Source organism: Tachypleus tridentatus, chromosome 6, assembly GCF_004210375.1.
Source record: "Tachypleus tridentatus isolate NWPU-2018 chromosome 6, ASM421037v1, whole genome shotgun sequence".
NCBI lineage: Eukaryota > Metazoa > Arthropoda > Merostomata > Xiphosura > Limulidae > Tachypleus > Tachypleus tridentatus.
Genome location: NC_134830.1, coordinates 156,481,316 through 156,500,127, shown reverse-complemented (window position 1 = coordinate 156,500,127; position 18,812 = coordinate 156,481,316). Strand labels below are relative to the sequence as shown.

At 31.1% G+C, this 18,812-nt stretch overlaps 3 protein-coding genes and 1 long non-coding RNA gene across 5 annotated transcripts in view; 3 read left to right on the top strand and 1 right to left on the bottom strand.

Annotated features, from left to right (window-relative positions):
* Window positions 1-18,812, top strand: part of LOC143254190 (uncharacterized) — a gene marked incomplete in the record, with an annotated part of 711,062 nt that overhangs the window by 252,294 nt on the left and 439,956 nt on the right.
* The window catches only part of LOC143254204 (uncharacterized), a 301,500-nt gene that overhangs the window by 158,170 nt on the left and 124,518 nt on the right, over window positions 1-18,812 (top strand). The gene's annotated exons all lie outside the window — the stretch shown is intronic.
* The window catches only part of LOC143254202 (uncharacterized), a 79,240-nt gene that overhangs the window by 4,346 nt on the left and 56,082 nt on the right, over window positions 1-18,812 (bottom strand). For both annotated transcript variants that reach the window (XM_076509004.1, XM_076509005.1), the window contains exon 3: window positions 15,700-15,846. In XM_076509004.1, coding sequence (XP_076365119.1) covers window positions 15,700-15,846 — 147 coding nt within the window. The remainder of the gene's footprint in view (window positions 1-15,699; window positions 15,847-18,812) is intronic.
* Window positions 1-18,812, top strand: part of LOC143254189 (uncharacterized) — a 53,996-nt gene that overhangs the window by 21,684 nt on the left and 13,500 nt on the right. The window lies entirely within an intron of this gene.

Here is an 18,812-nt window from a genome sequence, read left to right as displayed (position 1 = left end):
GTCTTTTGATACAAAACAACCATTACTTTTCTAGACGTTGCTTCAGATAAAAAAGTTACTAAACCGGTAGATCACTGATGTTTACCGAACCTTAACATTTTTCCACATAATATAATCAAAACTACCTGAAACATGTTATTAATGTAATTATAAATTTATTAAAATGTAATTTTCCTTTGCACGAACTGACGATATAACACAATAATGATTATTTGGCATGATGTCGGACTTTGAAAGTACATCAGTATAAAAAAAACAAAAAAACAAATATTCTCTAAAATGTTATAGGTTTGATTTATCTTCGTTTGATAGTCCATATGGGTAAAAGTCAAATATAAGTTACGTCTTTCGTTATTAATTAAAAAACCAACAAATATCAATTTGCGTCATAGATGTTTTGTTTATCACACATAAAGCCTAAAGTATGATTGCGTCATATCACCCCACTATATATACACGTAGCTTGATATAATCAACTATCATACAACCGATATCAACGTCTTTTACCTTATTGTAGTCTAATGAACATGAGGACAGTGTTAAGTGTTTTAAAGTTTATATTATCTGTTAATTATTTACCAAACAGCAACATAACTCACCAAAGACAAATAGTTGTATATGTTGCATGGTATCATTTCAGTATGAGAAGTGGCAGTCCTAATGTGAGATAATTAACTTAAAATTAATTTCCTATGGTAAGAGACCTGATCTCATTATGGAATACTTTTAGTGAAATATAAATTGAAAACATAATTCTTGAAGGGGTGGGTATTCAGGTTTAGTACAACAGAATTCCCAGTAAAACATCACTGTGACTAATGTTCTCATTTTATATGGAAATTAATAATTTTATTTAATTTATATTTAAATTAATCTATTTAAAAATAACTCTCAATATAAGTTAAAAGCCATAAGGGGAAAGTATTATGCGATAAATCAGTTAATATATTTGTGTGTTTGAGTATACGCCTGGGTAAAATAAAGAACTTTGGACACGCATACTTTCCACAATGAGAGAGTAGATTATTTATATGGTCATAATTTCGTAAGAAAGTTTAATTTTGATATAAATTTTTTTATTACACGTTTTCGTTTTGCTTTTGGTAACTACCGTCTGCATGTAGAAAGTTGCGCTAAAAACGGAAATAACGATAGAAACCGGAACATACACGATGGTTGCGGTGATCACGGAAACAAAAGAAAAGATACAAGCGGTAATAACAGACATGTAAGTAACGGTGATCCAGGTTTTCATAAAGGTGATGGAAATAAAGGAGACAATAAAAAGGTTAGGAAGATACACAACTGTAGGCTCAGACTCTAATATTGGCCTGAGAGGTGATGGAAGTTACGACAGTTGGTTGGGAAAGGAAAGAGGAAACAGTAATGGCAGAGGATAATTGGTAACAGCTAATTCAGGTGACTATAAATTATTGAGTATTTTAAACTTTTAACACGAAAATTTTGTGAAGATTCACTTTTCTCGTAAGAATGTTAAAAAACTTTAACTTCCTGGTCATACCGCTCTATTAGTAACGTGAGTGTCGTGGCTTCAAATATACGTCATACGAAACACGTTCACTTCTTTCAGTTGTAGAGGAGTTATAATGGTAACTAACGGTCAGTACTACTATTCGTTGGTGATATACGAGCCCAATAATGGATTTTCACTGATAAGTTAGAGACGGATAGCGCAGATAGCCCTAGTTTAACCTTCTTTGAAATTAAAAAGAAGAAACAAACCAAGTCAGTAATACAACATTGAAAGGAGGTAAAATGATTGAACAGTTTATAATTTTTGGAGAGAAACTTACTGATTAACCAATATTTATCCTTATGTGATACAGCGGGATGTCTGTGAACTCACATCACTGGAAATAGTGTTTTGGTTATCGTTGTGGACAGACAGAGACAGCCCACTGAGTAGTTTTGTGACGAGTTTCATATATTTAATGCCTGATGTTTAGAGTTAAATGTTGTTGAATAATTATAGTTGCTAATAATGCTGGAATATAACTGAATATATCTCTAGGAAATGTAAAGTGTAAGTTCACAGACTTACAAAAGTATAATTAATGGTTTGAATCCCAGCAGACAACAGACTGCAGTGTTTTCACATTTTCGTACATTAGTCATATTAAGATATTCTTATACAACATATCTTACACGATGATACTTCATGTCACGTAATAACGTCTTTTTAAAATTCCTGACCCATATAATGTTTTATTTATTAATATTAATATTATCTCACATGAATTAATAATGTATAGTCTGATCTTACAATAACTGTCACACCATATTGTCACTGGTGTGTTAATTTTTGCAAGAAGCTGCTTTGCTAAGTTTACTGTTTTTAAAATTGTTGAATATTTAAAGAACTCGCCGCTTTCTTATGGTTTATATAAGTAACTGATTTTCTAGGTCATGTGTAAGAGCTTAAAATTTATACCCATTAATAAATGTGTTAAGTATGAAATGAGAAAAATAAGGGCCATATGTCATGTTGTTTACTTAATATAAACCTACACAGTGGGCAACCTGAACTTTGTATATCACATAGAACCTACACCATATATTAGCGATTAAAGTCACTAAAGTCATATAGGAGACAGGGTCTATGATAAACCACGTATTACACAAGATCCAAATTGTGTATATATATAAACCTAACCTAAACTAACGTGGCAGGGGTTCAGTTTAGAAAGAGAGAAATCAGAAGAGTTCTCTCTCCAACTGGGGTGTTCAGGAACTTTGTAGTTCCTCTTCGTCCCCTTACGTGAGAAATGTTTTAAAATATCCATGGAATTTTTACTTTATTTTTAACATTTCAAAAATATTTGTGAGTGAGAGGAAGGACGGGAGAACTGGATGAAAGCAGCGAAAGTGAAGTGAGCCAGACTTTGGCTCGAGGATGGAGAACCCTGGCGGCTGGCGAATTGGTTTTTAAAATTTACTGTAATTGATTAGATACCCTTGACTGGGTAAACGGCCCTTTTCAGAATGAGGCTGGGACCTACAGGTCCGATGCCAGAGATTTTGCTGTGGGGGGAAACGGGAGTACCCCGAGAAAATGTATACATTTTCATACATACTTTTAAAGAAAATTAAACTTTTTAAAGAAGAAAGGTGATATATATATATATATATATATATAATTACAGGGTTTGTTGAAACTAATTACAAAATTAATTAAAAAGATGTAAAAAATAGTTTATAGTTTTCTTAAAAGATGAAATACCACAATCCCTTAATAATAATTAAAATCAATTAAATAATAACTTACTTACACCATCATGACACTTTATGTGATTTAATTCAATTTATATGAAACTTGATATATTTTTTTATAATTCTAGACTTTCTTAGGATCCGGATTCTCGTCGGTAAAAATGATGTCCTGAAGTCTCACCTTCATTCAATTAAGAACCAGAAAATTATTTAGTACGAGAACAAAGTCTAATTGAAATTACTATAAACTGAATTGTGAATTAAAAAAAAAACACTTTGAATTGAAACTAAGATTGATTTTTTTAGAACAACAAATGAAATTTAAATTATATTTAAAATAAAAATTTTTCGTGAATATGTTTTTCTGTGTGTTTCTCCTGTACCAGTAACACGGTTCTATACAGAATCATATGCTTACATAGGGTAGTTTCTTTAAAATATATTTCCAGTCCTGACTCAGGCAAACTTGAGCGTTAATATTATATCACAAAGATATTGATATAAAAAAAAGTGAAACGAATCACCAGTCCAATGTGTTGTAGCATAGTATAAACGATACAGATATGTTTCTGTAAATAATATAAACTATACAAGGGTGTTTTTGTAAATAATATAAACTATAGAAGGGTGTTTTTATAAATAATATAAACTATACAAGTATATTTCTGTAGACAGTACAATCTATACAAGGGTGTTTCTGTAATTAACATAAGCGATCCAAGTATGTTTCTTTAAATAGGTCAAACTACACAAATATGTTTCTATAAATAATATAATCTATTAAAAGGTGTATGAAGAGAATGAATTAATGCAAATGGAAATCTTCGATAGCTGCGGCACTTGAAATTCTTTTAGGCAGGGTTAAGATTAATTAATATATGAGACCTTTCCTCTCATTTTTATTTACTATAGTTTTGTGAGCTAGTAATACCATGTGTGGAACATGCTGACTGCCGATTCCATTTGATTACTCATCACGACCTCTACTAAGCTACCCTCAATTTGAAATTCTTCTGGGCATTACTAGAGTAAATTAACCTATGAGACCTTGGGCGTGGTCAAATATAACACTTGAATGGTCCGAAACTATAATTAGATTTCAAATCAGTTAAGAAATTACGGAGTTGCGAGGAAAACGTTTCCTACTTGAAAACACGGAGCAGTTTTATGAGGCGCTAGGCAACAGCTGAAAAATATATGTTTGTTCTATTGTTTGAGTACAAACAGTTTATGTGTTTCATTGACGTATCGCTAAATGTGTTCTGAGAAAATATGGTGAACATTAGAATGCATAAACTGTCATAAGAGATACTCCCCAACCCCCAGAAATTTATAACAGCTAACAATAACTACGTTAATATGTGTATGTTAATAAATTAAAAGTTTACGGTCAGGTTTTCCAGAGTTCTAGTATTAAACTCTGTGATTTGATTCTCCGCTTTGGTCAAGTTTGAGTTAGTCCAAAATGTAGCTTTGTGTCAAAACAACAAAAACATCAATGAAACTGAATTTTGTAATTATATTTCACGTTCCATACTCTAGCATCTCATACATAATACAGTGAAGTTTCAAAAAGGTAAATTTGTAAGCTGAATTTGTCTTCGTACCCATGACGTAAGCTTTTGTAACAAGTTACATCAAACAAGTATGGTTTATTATTGTTACATCTCTCGGTGTTGGTAAGTGAGTATGTTAATATCAACAATGTATGAATTGACCTATTTATGATTTGGTAATTTTCAAAGTTTAAAAAAATTATCTGACCATCATTTTTATTTAGCAAAGCCTTAGTTTCTCTATTAAGAAGTTCAGTTTATACAAACTTGCTTCGTTTCCTTATACTGATTGATATATTTTAACAAAATATTGGAATAACGAAATTAATTCAATTGGTGTATTAAATAAAACCCCACGTGTAGTTTTATGAAATTTAGATTCATTTGTTGATACCACAGTGTACTGGATTTCAACTTCTAAGCTGAACAAAGGTTGGATACATGTAAAGACAGTGTCTTGTTTATCATGTACAGTTTTTACCAGAAACTTAATATGTTTAAAATCATTTATAAGAATCACCAGATATGTGTCCAAAAAATGATATGATAGATTAGTTTAAATATAAATTAAATGTTATTATTCATCCTGAGTCTAAACCGTTTAGCTTAACTTGTATTAATAAATGTAATTGAAATTACAAATCATTGATTAATTTGGTTAATCTATACAAAATAAATATTATTTTACAGGTGTTGTGACAGATACCACTCGCGCAGCTTGGCTTGAAATTCAACATATATCTTTTTTTCAAAGTCCGACATCATGCCAAACTATCATAATGATATTTATATCGTCAGTTTATCCTAAAGTAAATTACAGAGTTTTTCTCTCTCTTCATCACAATCTGAATTATTTTATGTGAAAACTTTAATTTGTTTTCTATTATATCACTTTATTATTATCTATTTATCTATCATACTGAAACTTTCCTTTTAAGTTTAGGTTAGGTACAGTTACGTTATGTTATGTGAAACTTTCCTTTTCAGTTTAGGTTAACCTACTTTAAGTGAAAAGATTACATTTTACTTAAATTATACATTATACTGTTCGTCCAGTAATTACTTCTTATATGCTAATTGTTTTATATTTTACAGTAGATACAATTAAATTTTTGTAGACTCAACAGATAGCCCGATGTGGCTTTGCTAAAATGAAAAACAACCCACACGACTGAATATAAATAAATTTTTCGAACGGTGTTTTGACAGGAACTTATTTTATAACAAGTTTTTCAGTTGGTATAGCATGTGTTATTAACAACTAATGTTCTCACAAAATACGATTTTTTATGCACGTGAAAGTTTCAATTAACAGCTGTTTTATGATCATATAAACATATCTGAAATCATTGCAAATGTTCAATATACTTCAATATACTCTCTGGTTTCCAAGTCATTCGTACGTGCTTTGTAAAGTATGCTCTGTTGTTCTTTTAAGGTTAGTTTCACTGACTTTACTAATCATAATATCTGTAATGTATTTAATTTATAATATACACAATGTATATTGTAATAATTGGCTCACGTGAATAGTATTCCACAAATTATGTTTATCGTATATAAACCGGTCTCAAAAGAAACACGTAGTCAGCAATTGATATCACATATGTAAAGTGTTGTATTAATACTACTATTATAAATCCTTCTGCTTACTGAAAATTTATAAAGAACTATATGAAAAATATAAGGTTAACAATGTAACAAGTCTAACAATAATAATAGCTCATGTGAAGTATAAATGTGTTTGTTTAGTTTCTGGGTTTTGTGCAAAGCTACTCGAGAGCTACCTGTGCTAGCCATCCCTAATTTAGCAGTGTAAGACTTGAGGGAAGGCAGCTAGTCATCACCACCCACCGCCAACTCTTGGGCTACTCTTTTATCAATGAATAATAGGATTGACCGTCACATTCTAACGCCCCCACAGCTAAAAGGGCGAGCATGTTTGGTTCGACGGGGATTCGAACATGCGCCCCTCGGATTACGAGTCGAACGCCTTAAAACGCTTGGCCAAGCCGGGCCGCGATGTGTGTTATAATGTTTATTAGTTTTTCATTTTATTCACTTTTTAAAAGAATTATTAGCTTGATATCTTGGTTTTGAAATAGCAAAGATCTTGTGTGATATTTTCAATATAACTGCTTGTTATAAGCAGAAATCTTATTGTCAATTAGTTATATTAATCACTGTACTAAATATCAAATTCTGATTCCCTTTGGTTGATTAGATCAGAAATAAGTGAATATATTAAAGCTATTTGACTTTCAACAGTTTCAATGAATCTTATTAAACTGGACGATAAAATATCATACTGTTTTTCGGTATCGAGTGATACTGTAGCCATGCAGGAACACTGGAATTGTTGACGTAAATTAAAGCTAGTGTTCGTTCTTTGACACTGTTTTAGTTAATTAAAGAAAAATAATCTATTACAATAGGTAAATAAAAGTATCGTATGTTGGAAATGGAATTTACAAAAACGGAGAAATCTGTAAACTTAAGTTTTGTTTTTTAAATTTTCTTAAACCGTAATTTCATTTGGAAAAAAAAAAAATAGAGAAGTTTTCCATCAAGAATTTTCTTCAATATAGCGCCATCTATTGTACTTCAAACACTATAAAATAAGATAAAGAAATAGTGTTTTTCGCAATGTTCCTGTCGAGAAATGAGATTTTAATTTAAGATCATGATAAAATCACATCTAATAATGATTTCTGACTGTGGATGGCAGTAAAGCATCAACTGTGAATTTTAATTAGTCTTACGGCCACTGATTTGATATCTTAAAATGAAAATAGGTGTGTAGATGTCATAGTATTTAATAAAAAAACTATATTATGAAATTATGCTTCGACTGTTGCCAACCCTATTTCATAATCCATAAACTTACTTTGAGGATTAGTTAATTAATTATTAAAATTGATTTGCTGATATCACGTGAGTGTGTGACCCAATGATATCACTGCATATGGAGTTTTGAATACTGTTCCTATAAATACACAGACATGATAATTTAAATGAGATACAAGTTATTTTGGCTTTACATAAAAATATATATGTAGAAACGGGTGGTTTTGGTTGAGACATTTTTTTATGTAGAGGAGCGAACAACATTTCGACCTTCTTCGGTCATCGTCAGGTTCACAAAGAAAGAAAGAGATAACTGACCGATAGCTGACCTCATGTTTGAAGGCGGTGTGTAACAGAGTGTAGTATTGTAGAGGGCGTGCTTAGATGTTTGAATATTTTTTTTATACATATTATATATGTATATGTTTAAAGCACGCCTTCTACATTACTACACTCAGTTACACAACCTCCTTCAAACATGTTGTCAAATATCGTTCAGTTACCTCTTTCTTTCTTTGTGATCCTAATGATGACCGAAGAAGATCGAAAGATTGTTCTCTTCTCGAAATAAAAAAAAATTCTCAACCCAGACCAGCCGTTTTTACATACAGATTTTCCATAATTCAGATACGCAGACTTCGAAATTAATATATTTGTTTTTTTATAACGTAGAAATTGTTTAAAAACAGGATGAAAACAAACTCTTACCTAGATCCAATTATTATTTCGTTTATAACAATGGACACTTTTTATTATTATGTTTTTCAAGAGAAATATAAAGAAACTGAAGAAAAGAGAAGAACATTGATGAGAAACGAATATGAATCATCATTCATCTTGATATGTTTATGTGAAATACTCGACTTTTATTCCTAAAACTACGTGTTGTGGTCTATCTTTTATTTATCAACCTATTGTTAGGCTTAAATTGTGTGGTCATTGTTTCTTTATCCAATCTTGAATACGTACGTTGCTGTCCCATTCACACAAAAAGCATGAGTTCAGTTTAGGTTGGATTACGTTAGCTGAAACGTTCATGCTTTGTTGTTTGATTCTTTCAAAAATATGAAACTCTGTACAACTTGATTGTCAAAGTTACAACACGCAAAAAACTTTTAAGTATCCACAAAGTAGCCAGTGATGTTTTTGTAACTGAACTTATTAAGAAGAATTTCGAGATTTTCGTATGAGCCAAATGAGTAATAAGAACAGATACATATATGTTACTATTGTGTAGAATACCTTTCAGACTTCTTTTGGAGGAATCAGTGAACAATCACCATTCACTCTGCTCATATACTGCAGCTTCTAGTGTTGGTATTAATTTTGCAATATTAATGCATAAACCAGTGAACCTTCATGCAAAAACAAAGTATAAACTGTTTCTCATTATTTATGTACCAATAATGTGATGTCCCTAGAGAAAGTAAGCTCTTAGTCTGAAACTTATAACCAATAATCCCTGGAGAATCTCTTAAAAAAGGATCAAATCTATCACTAAATCAATAAGTTCATCTTGGGTGAAAAGCTGTGGTTCACCAGATGTTTCAGGTTGAAAACACTCCTTATTATCATTTCTATTGAGATCAGATTCAGAATCAGATAATACTGTTTCAAGAGTCTCTGGTGAAGTAGATACAGCTACATCAGGTCTTAGCAGCAGGTCTTATAACAAAATGAAGATTGGATAAGAAATTTCCTTTTTATTCCGAGTATTGCAACCTTGCATGTTTTTGAGAAATCTTGTAATGTTTTGTCATTGTTTCCTTACAACAAATTTACTACAAATGTATTATAATATATTTGGGTCATTTACACGACCTGTCGCTGCCATAACGACTAACAAATAATACTGAAAAGAAAAAAGTATCAAAGTGCAGCACAATCAGATACTATCCAGAAAGGACTCAGCATGGCCAGGTGGGTTAAGGTGCTCGACCTGTAAACTGAGGGTCGCGGGTTTGAATCCCCATCGCACCAAACATACTCGTCCTTTCAGCCGTGTGGGCGTTATAATGTTTCAATCAATCTCACTATTCGTTGGTAAAAGAGTAGCACAAGAGTTGGCGGTGGGTAATGATGACTAGCAGCCTTCTCTCTAGTCTTACACTGCTAAATTAGGGACGGCTAGCGCAGATGCATAGCAAAATGTGACTTGATTCCAATGAAAATGTGTCGCTTGGGTGAAAGTACATATGACATTTTTTCTAGAAATCTGCACGTGATGGAGAAAAATGGTTATTATTTCTAGATTAACCGAACAGGATTTACTGTACAACATATGAAAACTTTAAGACAATAAAACCATCAAAGGATTCTGTTATTCACTTGTTCTAATGAAAGGAAACCAATTATGCTATAGTAATAATAAGTTATGGGAAAAATGAATCATAAAGTGATTTTGTTTCCTTGTGATGGAACACAATACATGTTTACCCAATAAGTCAGTTCATTATACCTTCTTGTTGATCAACTTCTTATTAGTCAGTTATAAAATGAATCTACAAACTAATTTAGTTGAATTTTATGACACAACATCAACGTGTCTCTTTTACTTGTGTATTTATAATGACTCCTTAATAGTATAAATATGGTTCTCATATGATGATAAAAACTTATACATTTTATTTCAGAAAGTTTATTCTAAATGACTATTTAATCCACATATTTCCTAAATATGAATTACATTATGAAAACAACACAATATAAAAAGTTGTTTATTCTTTTACTCTTATTTCATAAATAAAAACCTTTTCATGAACATTTTTTCATCTCTCGTATATGCCTGGGGTGGTTTATACCTACATTAGATTAATTTAACTTGACATTAATTTAGAAAAACACAAATGTTTTATGTTTGTGTAAAGCATTGCCATCGCTTTGAAATATAAAAAATCACTTTTCAGGTGTAGGCGTTGGAAACGGATATTTTTCCCTTATAAACGTATCATAAAGTATATGAGGTATAAACGTCTCAGTTGAAATAATTAATTTTCTCTTCAATGATTTTAGGCCTAGAAGTATCAGCAGAACAAATTTTAATTCTATCAAAGCCGAATAAAGAGTTACGCATTTTAGGCCTAATAAAATTGTTAGGCTAAAATATTGCAGGGTACAATGACTATGTTTTTATAGCTTAAAGTGACTTTAAACGTTATATGGTGAAAAATACGGCAATTTGCAATCATTTCCTTACTACCAACGATTTGCAAAAGAGAAGAGCAAAACGGCTGAATCATCATTTTATATATCGATACAATCATTACTTAAAACCGACTTTGGAGTTTATTTCTCCTCTCCTCACAAAGTACAGTGGTACGAATACAAATTGTATAGTTTCAATTATTTTACGATTTTTTCGGATCCTTAGATTGTTTGAATACCACATTCTATTATTTAATAGAAAAACATGTCTTGTCATCATTCGAAAGTTTTCCTTTAATGTAATATGGATTTCTGTGTATTTTAATGTTATGGTCAAATATGCTTCACGATAAAACCAAAGAAGTTGACAATTTGAAAAAAAAAAAAACGCTCTAGAAGAAATATTACTACATGGACAAATGTTTGATATTGAGATTTATTAATTGTAATGACAATATTAAAAATTTGAGATTAATGACAAGTCAATAAGGACGTAACATTTCTTGAAGAATGTTAATAAAAGTTTTATTGATAAATATTAAGAATAAATTATCTGAACAATAAAAACAACATATATTTATATATTATACTGCCATTTGTTGGTATAAAAATATTTTCTCTGAACATCAGTCCAAGTGTGACGCATATAAATCTCTTTACTGTTTGTAGGTTTCACAGATTGTACGTCTAAAGGTAATTTCCTTTCAATTTCATCTCATACTTTTTCTAATTTACTTTGACATATAAAGTTCAGTTGATACAGGACAACGTGATGTAATGTTATAATCATCAGTAACAGCAACACCTTACGTCATTATAGGTGTTCCAGACATATTTTCCTTGGGTACAGGGACGTTGACTTCACTAGACAGGCTATACCTAGGTTTATCTACGTCAAAACTTTCATCACTGAATGTGGTATTAACGTCCTCTAACATTTAATTTTCTATCTTGGCTTCACTTGCCTCTTCACAATCATAAGATAAATCTAATATATTCGAATAATCAGATTCGATTTTAATATTTTCATTTTTTCCAGATGTCTGGTTTTCATCAATCATACATTCGTAATGATAGGGTTTCCTTTCTTCATTTTGTTTATTCTATTAATTTGTACCAACTGTTTTCTTTTTCATAGCACCCCCAGTGGCTCAGCGATATGTCAGCAGACTTACAACACTAAAATCTTTGTTTCGATACCCGTGTTGGGCAGAGAACCGACAGCACATTGTGTAGCTTTGTGCTTAATTCAAAACAACGTCTTCCATAAATTTCTTTATTCTCAAAATAGATTGGACTTACCTGTTTAAGGACTCTGAAAGACCCTTTCCATAGTTTTAATAGTTTATTGGTGTTTCCTTTCTTCACGATAAGGGTATATAACAATAGTTTATATGTTAATTTTATTTCATTAGTTTCGACTTTTTGTTTGTTTGTTTCTCTCTATCTTGAGCATGTTGTATTAAATGTTTATTAGTTATCTCAAAGGCTAACTGCATTTTCTGTAATAGCTCAGTCTTGTAATCATAACCTACTGCATGATAAAATATTTTTGGGTCATTATATCTTGCATAGGCAGCAGTACATCTCTCCCATGTAATAGAAAAAACGGACTTTCCAGAGTAGACTCATTTTCATCACTTTTGTAATAAATGAACCAGCTCTTCCCAAGTTTTAATATCTATCTCACAATATTGAGAGATCATGTCTAGCAAAGTTCTGTTGAATCTTTCTACTAATACCGCAGCAGCTGGATGGAAAGCAGTTGTTTCAGTTTTCTGGACACCTAACAATTGATCAATGTCTTTTACTAACGTAGAAACGATGTTACTGTCTCTATCCGTCAGTAAGTACTGGGTTACACCGTATCTAGCTATTATGTTATTTACAAATGATTCAGCAATTGTTTCCGCTTTTCGATCAGGCAAGCAAGTAATTTTTAACTCATCATTATTTTGTTCACTTATCATATGATCTAAATCACAAATGACACTAACAGATGAATTTTAATATTTAATTAGCCAGTCCTCAAAGTGAATTTACGGGATATGAAGTTGGCTTGGTGGTAGTCGAAGCTTTCTTTGATAATACATTTTTTTTAGAAGATACCATGACATCTGCCCATCTGTTTTTATTTTAAGAAATGAAAGAAGTGGCGGTAAGACTAATTAAATTTGCTGTTGGTGCTTTACCGTCATCTACAGTCAGAAATCTTTATTAGATGTGATTTTATTATAATTTTTCAATAAAACATCATTAGTCGACAGGCACATACACAAAAGTTTTTTGGTTTTTTTTAAACTGCTTGAGTCACACTAGATGGCACTATATTCCAGACAATGTTCGATGGGAAATATTTATTTATCAAATGAAATCATAGTTTCAGAACATTTAAAAAACAAAACTTAGGTTTATAGATTTCCCAATTTTTGGCAATTCCCAACATAAAATATTACTATTGACATATATTTGTCGTTTCCTTTTCAATAATGAACTGAAACACTGTTGTAGAACGAGTTCTTTGGCTTTACTTTACGTTAACACTTCCATATTTCCTGCATGGTTACAGTTTTACTGTGACTCAGGAAAACAGTATGACATGTTATTGTCCAGTTTAAAAAAAAAAATTATCAAAACTGTTAATAGTCAAGCATTATTATTATATTCACCAGCTTCTGATCTGATGAACCAATAAGGATCAGAATTTGATAAGAAATCTAGGGATTAAAATAGCTAATTAGCTAATTGAGAATAATATTTCTACTTATTATAAGTCATAACATAGACAATATGTTATAAGATCTATGTTATTTCTGAATAAGATATTAAGCTAATAATGTACAATGACTCTCATTAAAAAAAGTTTATAAAATGAAAAACTGATAAACATTATAACTCGTATTTATACTTGATATTAGGCATATGTGTTAAACCTATTACATTTTTAACCTTTTTATTTTTTATATAGTTTCTTAGAGAATTTCAACAAATATAATAGAATGTTATAATAGTGTTACATACACACTATATGTATGTAATATCTTTTACTGACTGCGTGTTTCTTTTAAAACCGGATTTTGTACGACAAACATAAATTGCGGAATAGCATTTACAAAAGACTTTCGATACAACATAACTTGTAAACATTATAAATTAAATATATTACAGACATTATAATCAATAAAGAAAGTGTAACTAACCTCATAAGAAAAATTGAACAAGTCAGTAAAGTAAATAAATATTTGCTTTAATTTCATATCTGTTGACACATTCGTAAACAGCTGTTGACTGAGAAAAGAATGTGGTTAGAGAAACTTATATAATGAGAACATAAGTTGCTGATCATACATGCTATCTAACTGGGGAAAAAAATATTAAATAAGTACCTAACAATAAAAGTTAGCGTTCGGAAAGTTTATTTATTTATATACAGTTGCGTTTGTTTGTTTTTATTACAGTAAAGGCTCATCGATCTCTCTGCTGTGTCGTCTGTATATTCAGTTGTCAGTACAGTGACACATAGAATAATAAGTCAACAAGAAGTAATTATTGGTTTGTTTGTTTTTGAATTTCGCACAAAGCTACTCGAGGGCTATTTGTACTAGCCGTCCCTAATTTAGTAGTGTAAGACTAAAAAGAAGGCAGCTAGTCATCACCACCTCTTGGGCTACTCTTTCACCAATGAATAGTGGGTTTGACCGTCATCTTATAACGCCCTCACGGCTGAAAGGGCGACCATATTCGGCGCGACGGGGATGCGAACCCGTCACCCTCAGATTACGAGTCGCACGTTTTAACCCACCTGGCCAATCTTGGCCAATAGATTTACCAATAGATGGCAACATAATAAATAATTATTGTTTTTTTCTATTTTTAGAAGAATTTATGCTTAATATTTATGAAAAACGTTTATAAACATTCATTAAGAAATGTTACATCTTTATTGAGTTGTCATTGACATCCAAATTTCACCTTTGTCACTACAATAAATAAATCTCAACATCAAACATTTCACCGTGAAGTAACATTTCTTATTGTTTTCCGTTAAATTGAAGTATTTAAGTAATCTGACGACTCAATGACATCGTAAGATAATTTAAACTATTCAATTTTTTATTTAGACGATAAACTTAAATGAAGTGTTTCTTTGTTCACAATCAAGGACAGAGATCCACAATGGTTTATCGATCGGTGGTTTATCCACAACGCTTATCGAAACCCGACATTAAACTTTGTAATATTGTAGACATGTCACTGTGACTTTGTGAGGTGTGAGAAATAAACTTTCAAGTCTGTTTTAAAGAATGTTTTTTCATTTTTTTACCAGTCGTGAGTAGTAAGAAAATGATGTAAAATGCCATAATTTTCACCATTTAAAGAATACATTTTATACTGTTTCAAGCTGTAAAGTAGTGCTAATTGAATCCTCACATACTTTAGCCTAACAATTTTACTAAGCCATAACTTTATAACGCCCTCAGGGCTGAAAGGCCGAGCATGTTTAGTGCAATGGGGATTCAAACCCGCGACCTGGTGAATTAAGATAAACTTAGTTTGAACGTCTACGATGATATTTTTTGGAATGTTTTCGCTAGTTTTTATTAACTGCAAAAACCGTAGGTAAAACAAAAATATCTTTATAAAGCTGTTCTTTTGTCATATTATTGTATGTAATGTTTCAAATTCCTAAAATTTTTTCGTGAATTTTCGCATGTACAGAAAAATAAAATTTTGGGCACCTGGATCCTGAAACAAGACTATAGGAAGGTTTATGTTTCTAAGACAAGACGACTCTGATAATTTGGGTTGTTCAAAAAACGTTCGTTACTAATAACCCTATTATCTTGGTTATATTGCAATCATACTAAGAGCTAGCGGTTCTTCAAATTTACTGAGGAGAGACAGAAAAATTAAAAATTACCTCAACAGAAAACTTGGTGCACGAAGTCGATAGCTCTCACTGTACGTTCTCCTCCGCTGGTACAGCGGTAAGTCTTTAGTCTTAACAAGGCAAAATCGAAGCTCGATTACCCTCGGTGGATTCAAAAGATAACCTGATGTGTCTTTGCTATAAGAAAACACATACACAACTGGTGACGTTATTAAATATGGTCAGCAAACGAATAATAAATGTCTAAGTAAACAAATATTCATTCACAAGAACTTTCTGTTACTGTTGACATGAAACTTAACTGGCTTGTGGTGCTGAACTGTACAGGACAGTTCAGTTGTTTGTTTTAAGTTATGTACAGAAGTACAGAAGGGTCTTCTTGGGACATGTCTTTCACGGGTATCGAAACGTTCAGCATCCAGGAACAGTTTATAAAATATAAGTGGCGATTAGGGGGTGGGATAAGCGGCTGATTTGAGAAAAGGCCTAATATGTTATACTTTGTATGTTCTCCCATTGATAGGACGTCGTTTTTCGTATTATCATAAGAAGATATGTCTCAAAAAATTCAAACTCAACTTTTACAACGAAGTGTAAGAATTCTAAGTGTGATTTATGTTCTGACGTCAAGTTTTGAGTAGGACAGATTTAGTTTTTCGGACATTGCAATAATATTATTAGAATATGCAGATACTATTACTAAACAAACAAGCCAGTCTAATAATTTGTGTCAGAGATGTTTTGATATACAACATATGACAATCTCGTATAATGAATGGTATACTTAAAAGTAACACCTACAACATTGCGTGTTAGGCTTAACTAAGCCTGTTAAAATTGACTGAGCCTTCACATTTCACGAAATTGAAAGTAGGGGTTGTACAAAGTGCCAACATGTTGTTTTAAACGAAATCGAAACTCAATACAAGTTGTTTAGTTAAATATCAGTTATCACACTGAGACTTCTACTCTGCTCTTCCTAGTACACTCTAGGCCATTGACATTCTTCTAAACGTCTTATCGTATTCGACCCTTAAATGCAAACAAGAGGCTGAAAACTTCGTGTCTCAAGTAACATCAATAAAGACTGTTTTTAAATGTATCTAAAATTGCTTCTCTCGTGGCTTCAAACAGAAATTGAATCCTAATAAACTAGAAGAACCTTTAGGCAATGTTTCAGACTAATTTATTCACATTTCTTTTGAATATGATATGCATCTTGAAGACTCTATGTTTTGGAACTAATTGAAAAACACTTTTATAATTTACGTCAGAAATGTCGTCAAAACACGAGAAAAAACATCCAATCATCTCAAAGATAAGTAATTTTTATTAACAAGTGTTCCGTTTTTTCTTCGTTTCCAGTAACACTTAAACATAAGCATCATGTGAATTGCTACATAATGAGAGAAACAACGAAGCTTAAAATTACTTAAAATCGAGGTCTATTAATCGAAATTGTTAAAATCACGTTTGTCAAGATCGAACAGAACTCAAAAGAAGTTCAACTAGTTAATAATTCCATTTTTAATATTTTAATATTTTTATTTCTGGGGAACAAACCTAATGCACTAATAAAAAAGTGAAAAACAAGAAACAAAAACAGGTCATAATTTATACATTGTTTACCACATTTGTAGATACTAGTTCATGAGTTACTTTAATAAAATCAATATAAGGTCATGATGGATGAAACTTTGGAGTCAAAGGTCAAGAATTTTGGTCACACTGAAGCAAAATAATATAATAGTTAAATATGATATGAATGCTAAATATAGATTATTTTAAGAGTTTGGATATATGTCTGTTTTATTATTCTTACCTGTTCTAAAGATTAAACTGATGGATGTTTTTTATCATTGGGAGATTATTCTGGGGTCAAAGAGATTATTTTAAATGATTTTCTTATTGTGGAAGTTAAATATTGATTTCCTTTTGCTTGCTTAAACAGAACATAAGTGAATAAAGCTGACAGATAAAATAATAAATTGACACGTCCAAGTGAACACTTTCTGGTTTATTTAGAAGTGTCAATTTATTCTTTATTATGTTATGTATAATTCCAGCCCAAGTGATACACCGGTATGTCTGCTGACTTATACCACTAAAAACCGGTTTTCAATACCTGTAGTTTTCAGAGCACAGATAGCCTATTGTGTATCTTCCTGCTTAATTCCAAACAACAAATTATTATTAAGTAAACGAAACATTTCTTATGTTTCTGCTTATCCTGAAAACAAAAATAATATGGAAATTAGGAAAATAAATTACTCCTATGTAAATGTTATTTTATAAACACTGAAGGATTCAGTGTTTCTCCACGTCACTAATGTGGTGGTTTAACCTCAAAAAGGAACTTGTAGTAATGGATATTAAAATGCATGTGTTGGAAAGCTGACAACAAAGAAAAGATGTTTAATGTATACTGGAGTGGAATAACAGTAATGACATGAAGAAATATTCGTTTGTTTATTTTTCGAAACTTTGTGAAAAATCAAGTTTTATTAAATAAATTTTTCAGAGTGAAAAAGTTGCTTTATGACCTTGTTGATTATCTAAAGGCTTGAAAATCTATTTAAAACTATTTGTACGTATCAATTGGTTGGACACTTGCCCATTGGAAACATCTTTTTTTTTTTCCTTCTGTGGAATGTGATATCTACATCATCGACTAATTGGTCTAACTACACAAAGCAAGAAAACAAGTTGAGACGAAACTGAGATAATTAATTGAGTAACTAGAGTGCTTATCTAAGTTAGCAACATTAGAGAAATGTAAATATTTTCTTATTGCTTTTGAATAACAGGTACAAAGATATACAATTCAGTTTTTCAATTTTTAAAGAAATATTATGAAGCAAATTTGCTTCATTTTTTTATTTGTGAAGCTTATATATAAGCTTTAATAAGTTTATGTTGCTTTTGTTTGCCGTTCTATATAAAGTTGTGGGTATCGAAGTCTGAATTTTAACGTTATAAGTTATCAAAATTGATAAAAAAATTGCTGTAGTATTAATAATCATAACATTAATACAAACAATGAATAAAAATAACCTTCACTTCCCTCAAGTAAAAGAACCGACCTAAGTTATTACTATTACACTTGTTTTGGTTTTTCTTATCTTTAATTCTTTATTATTGTT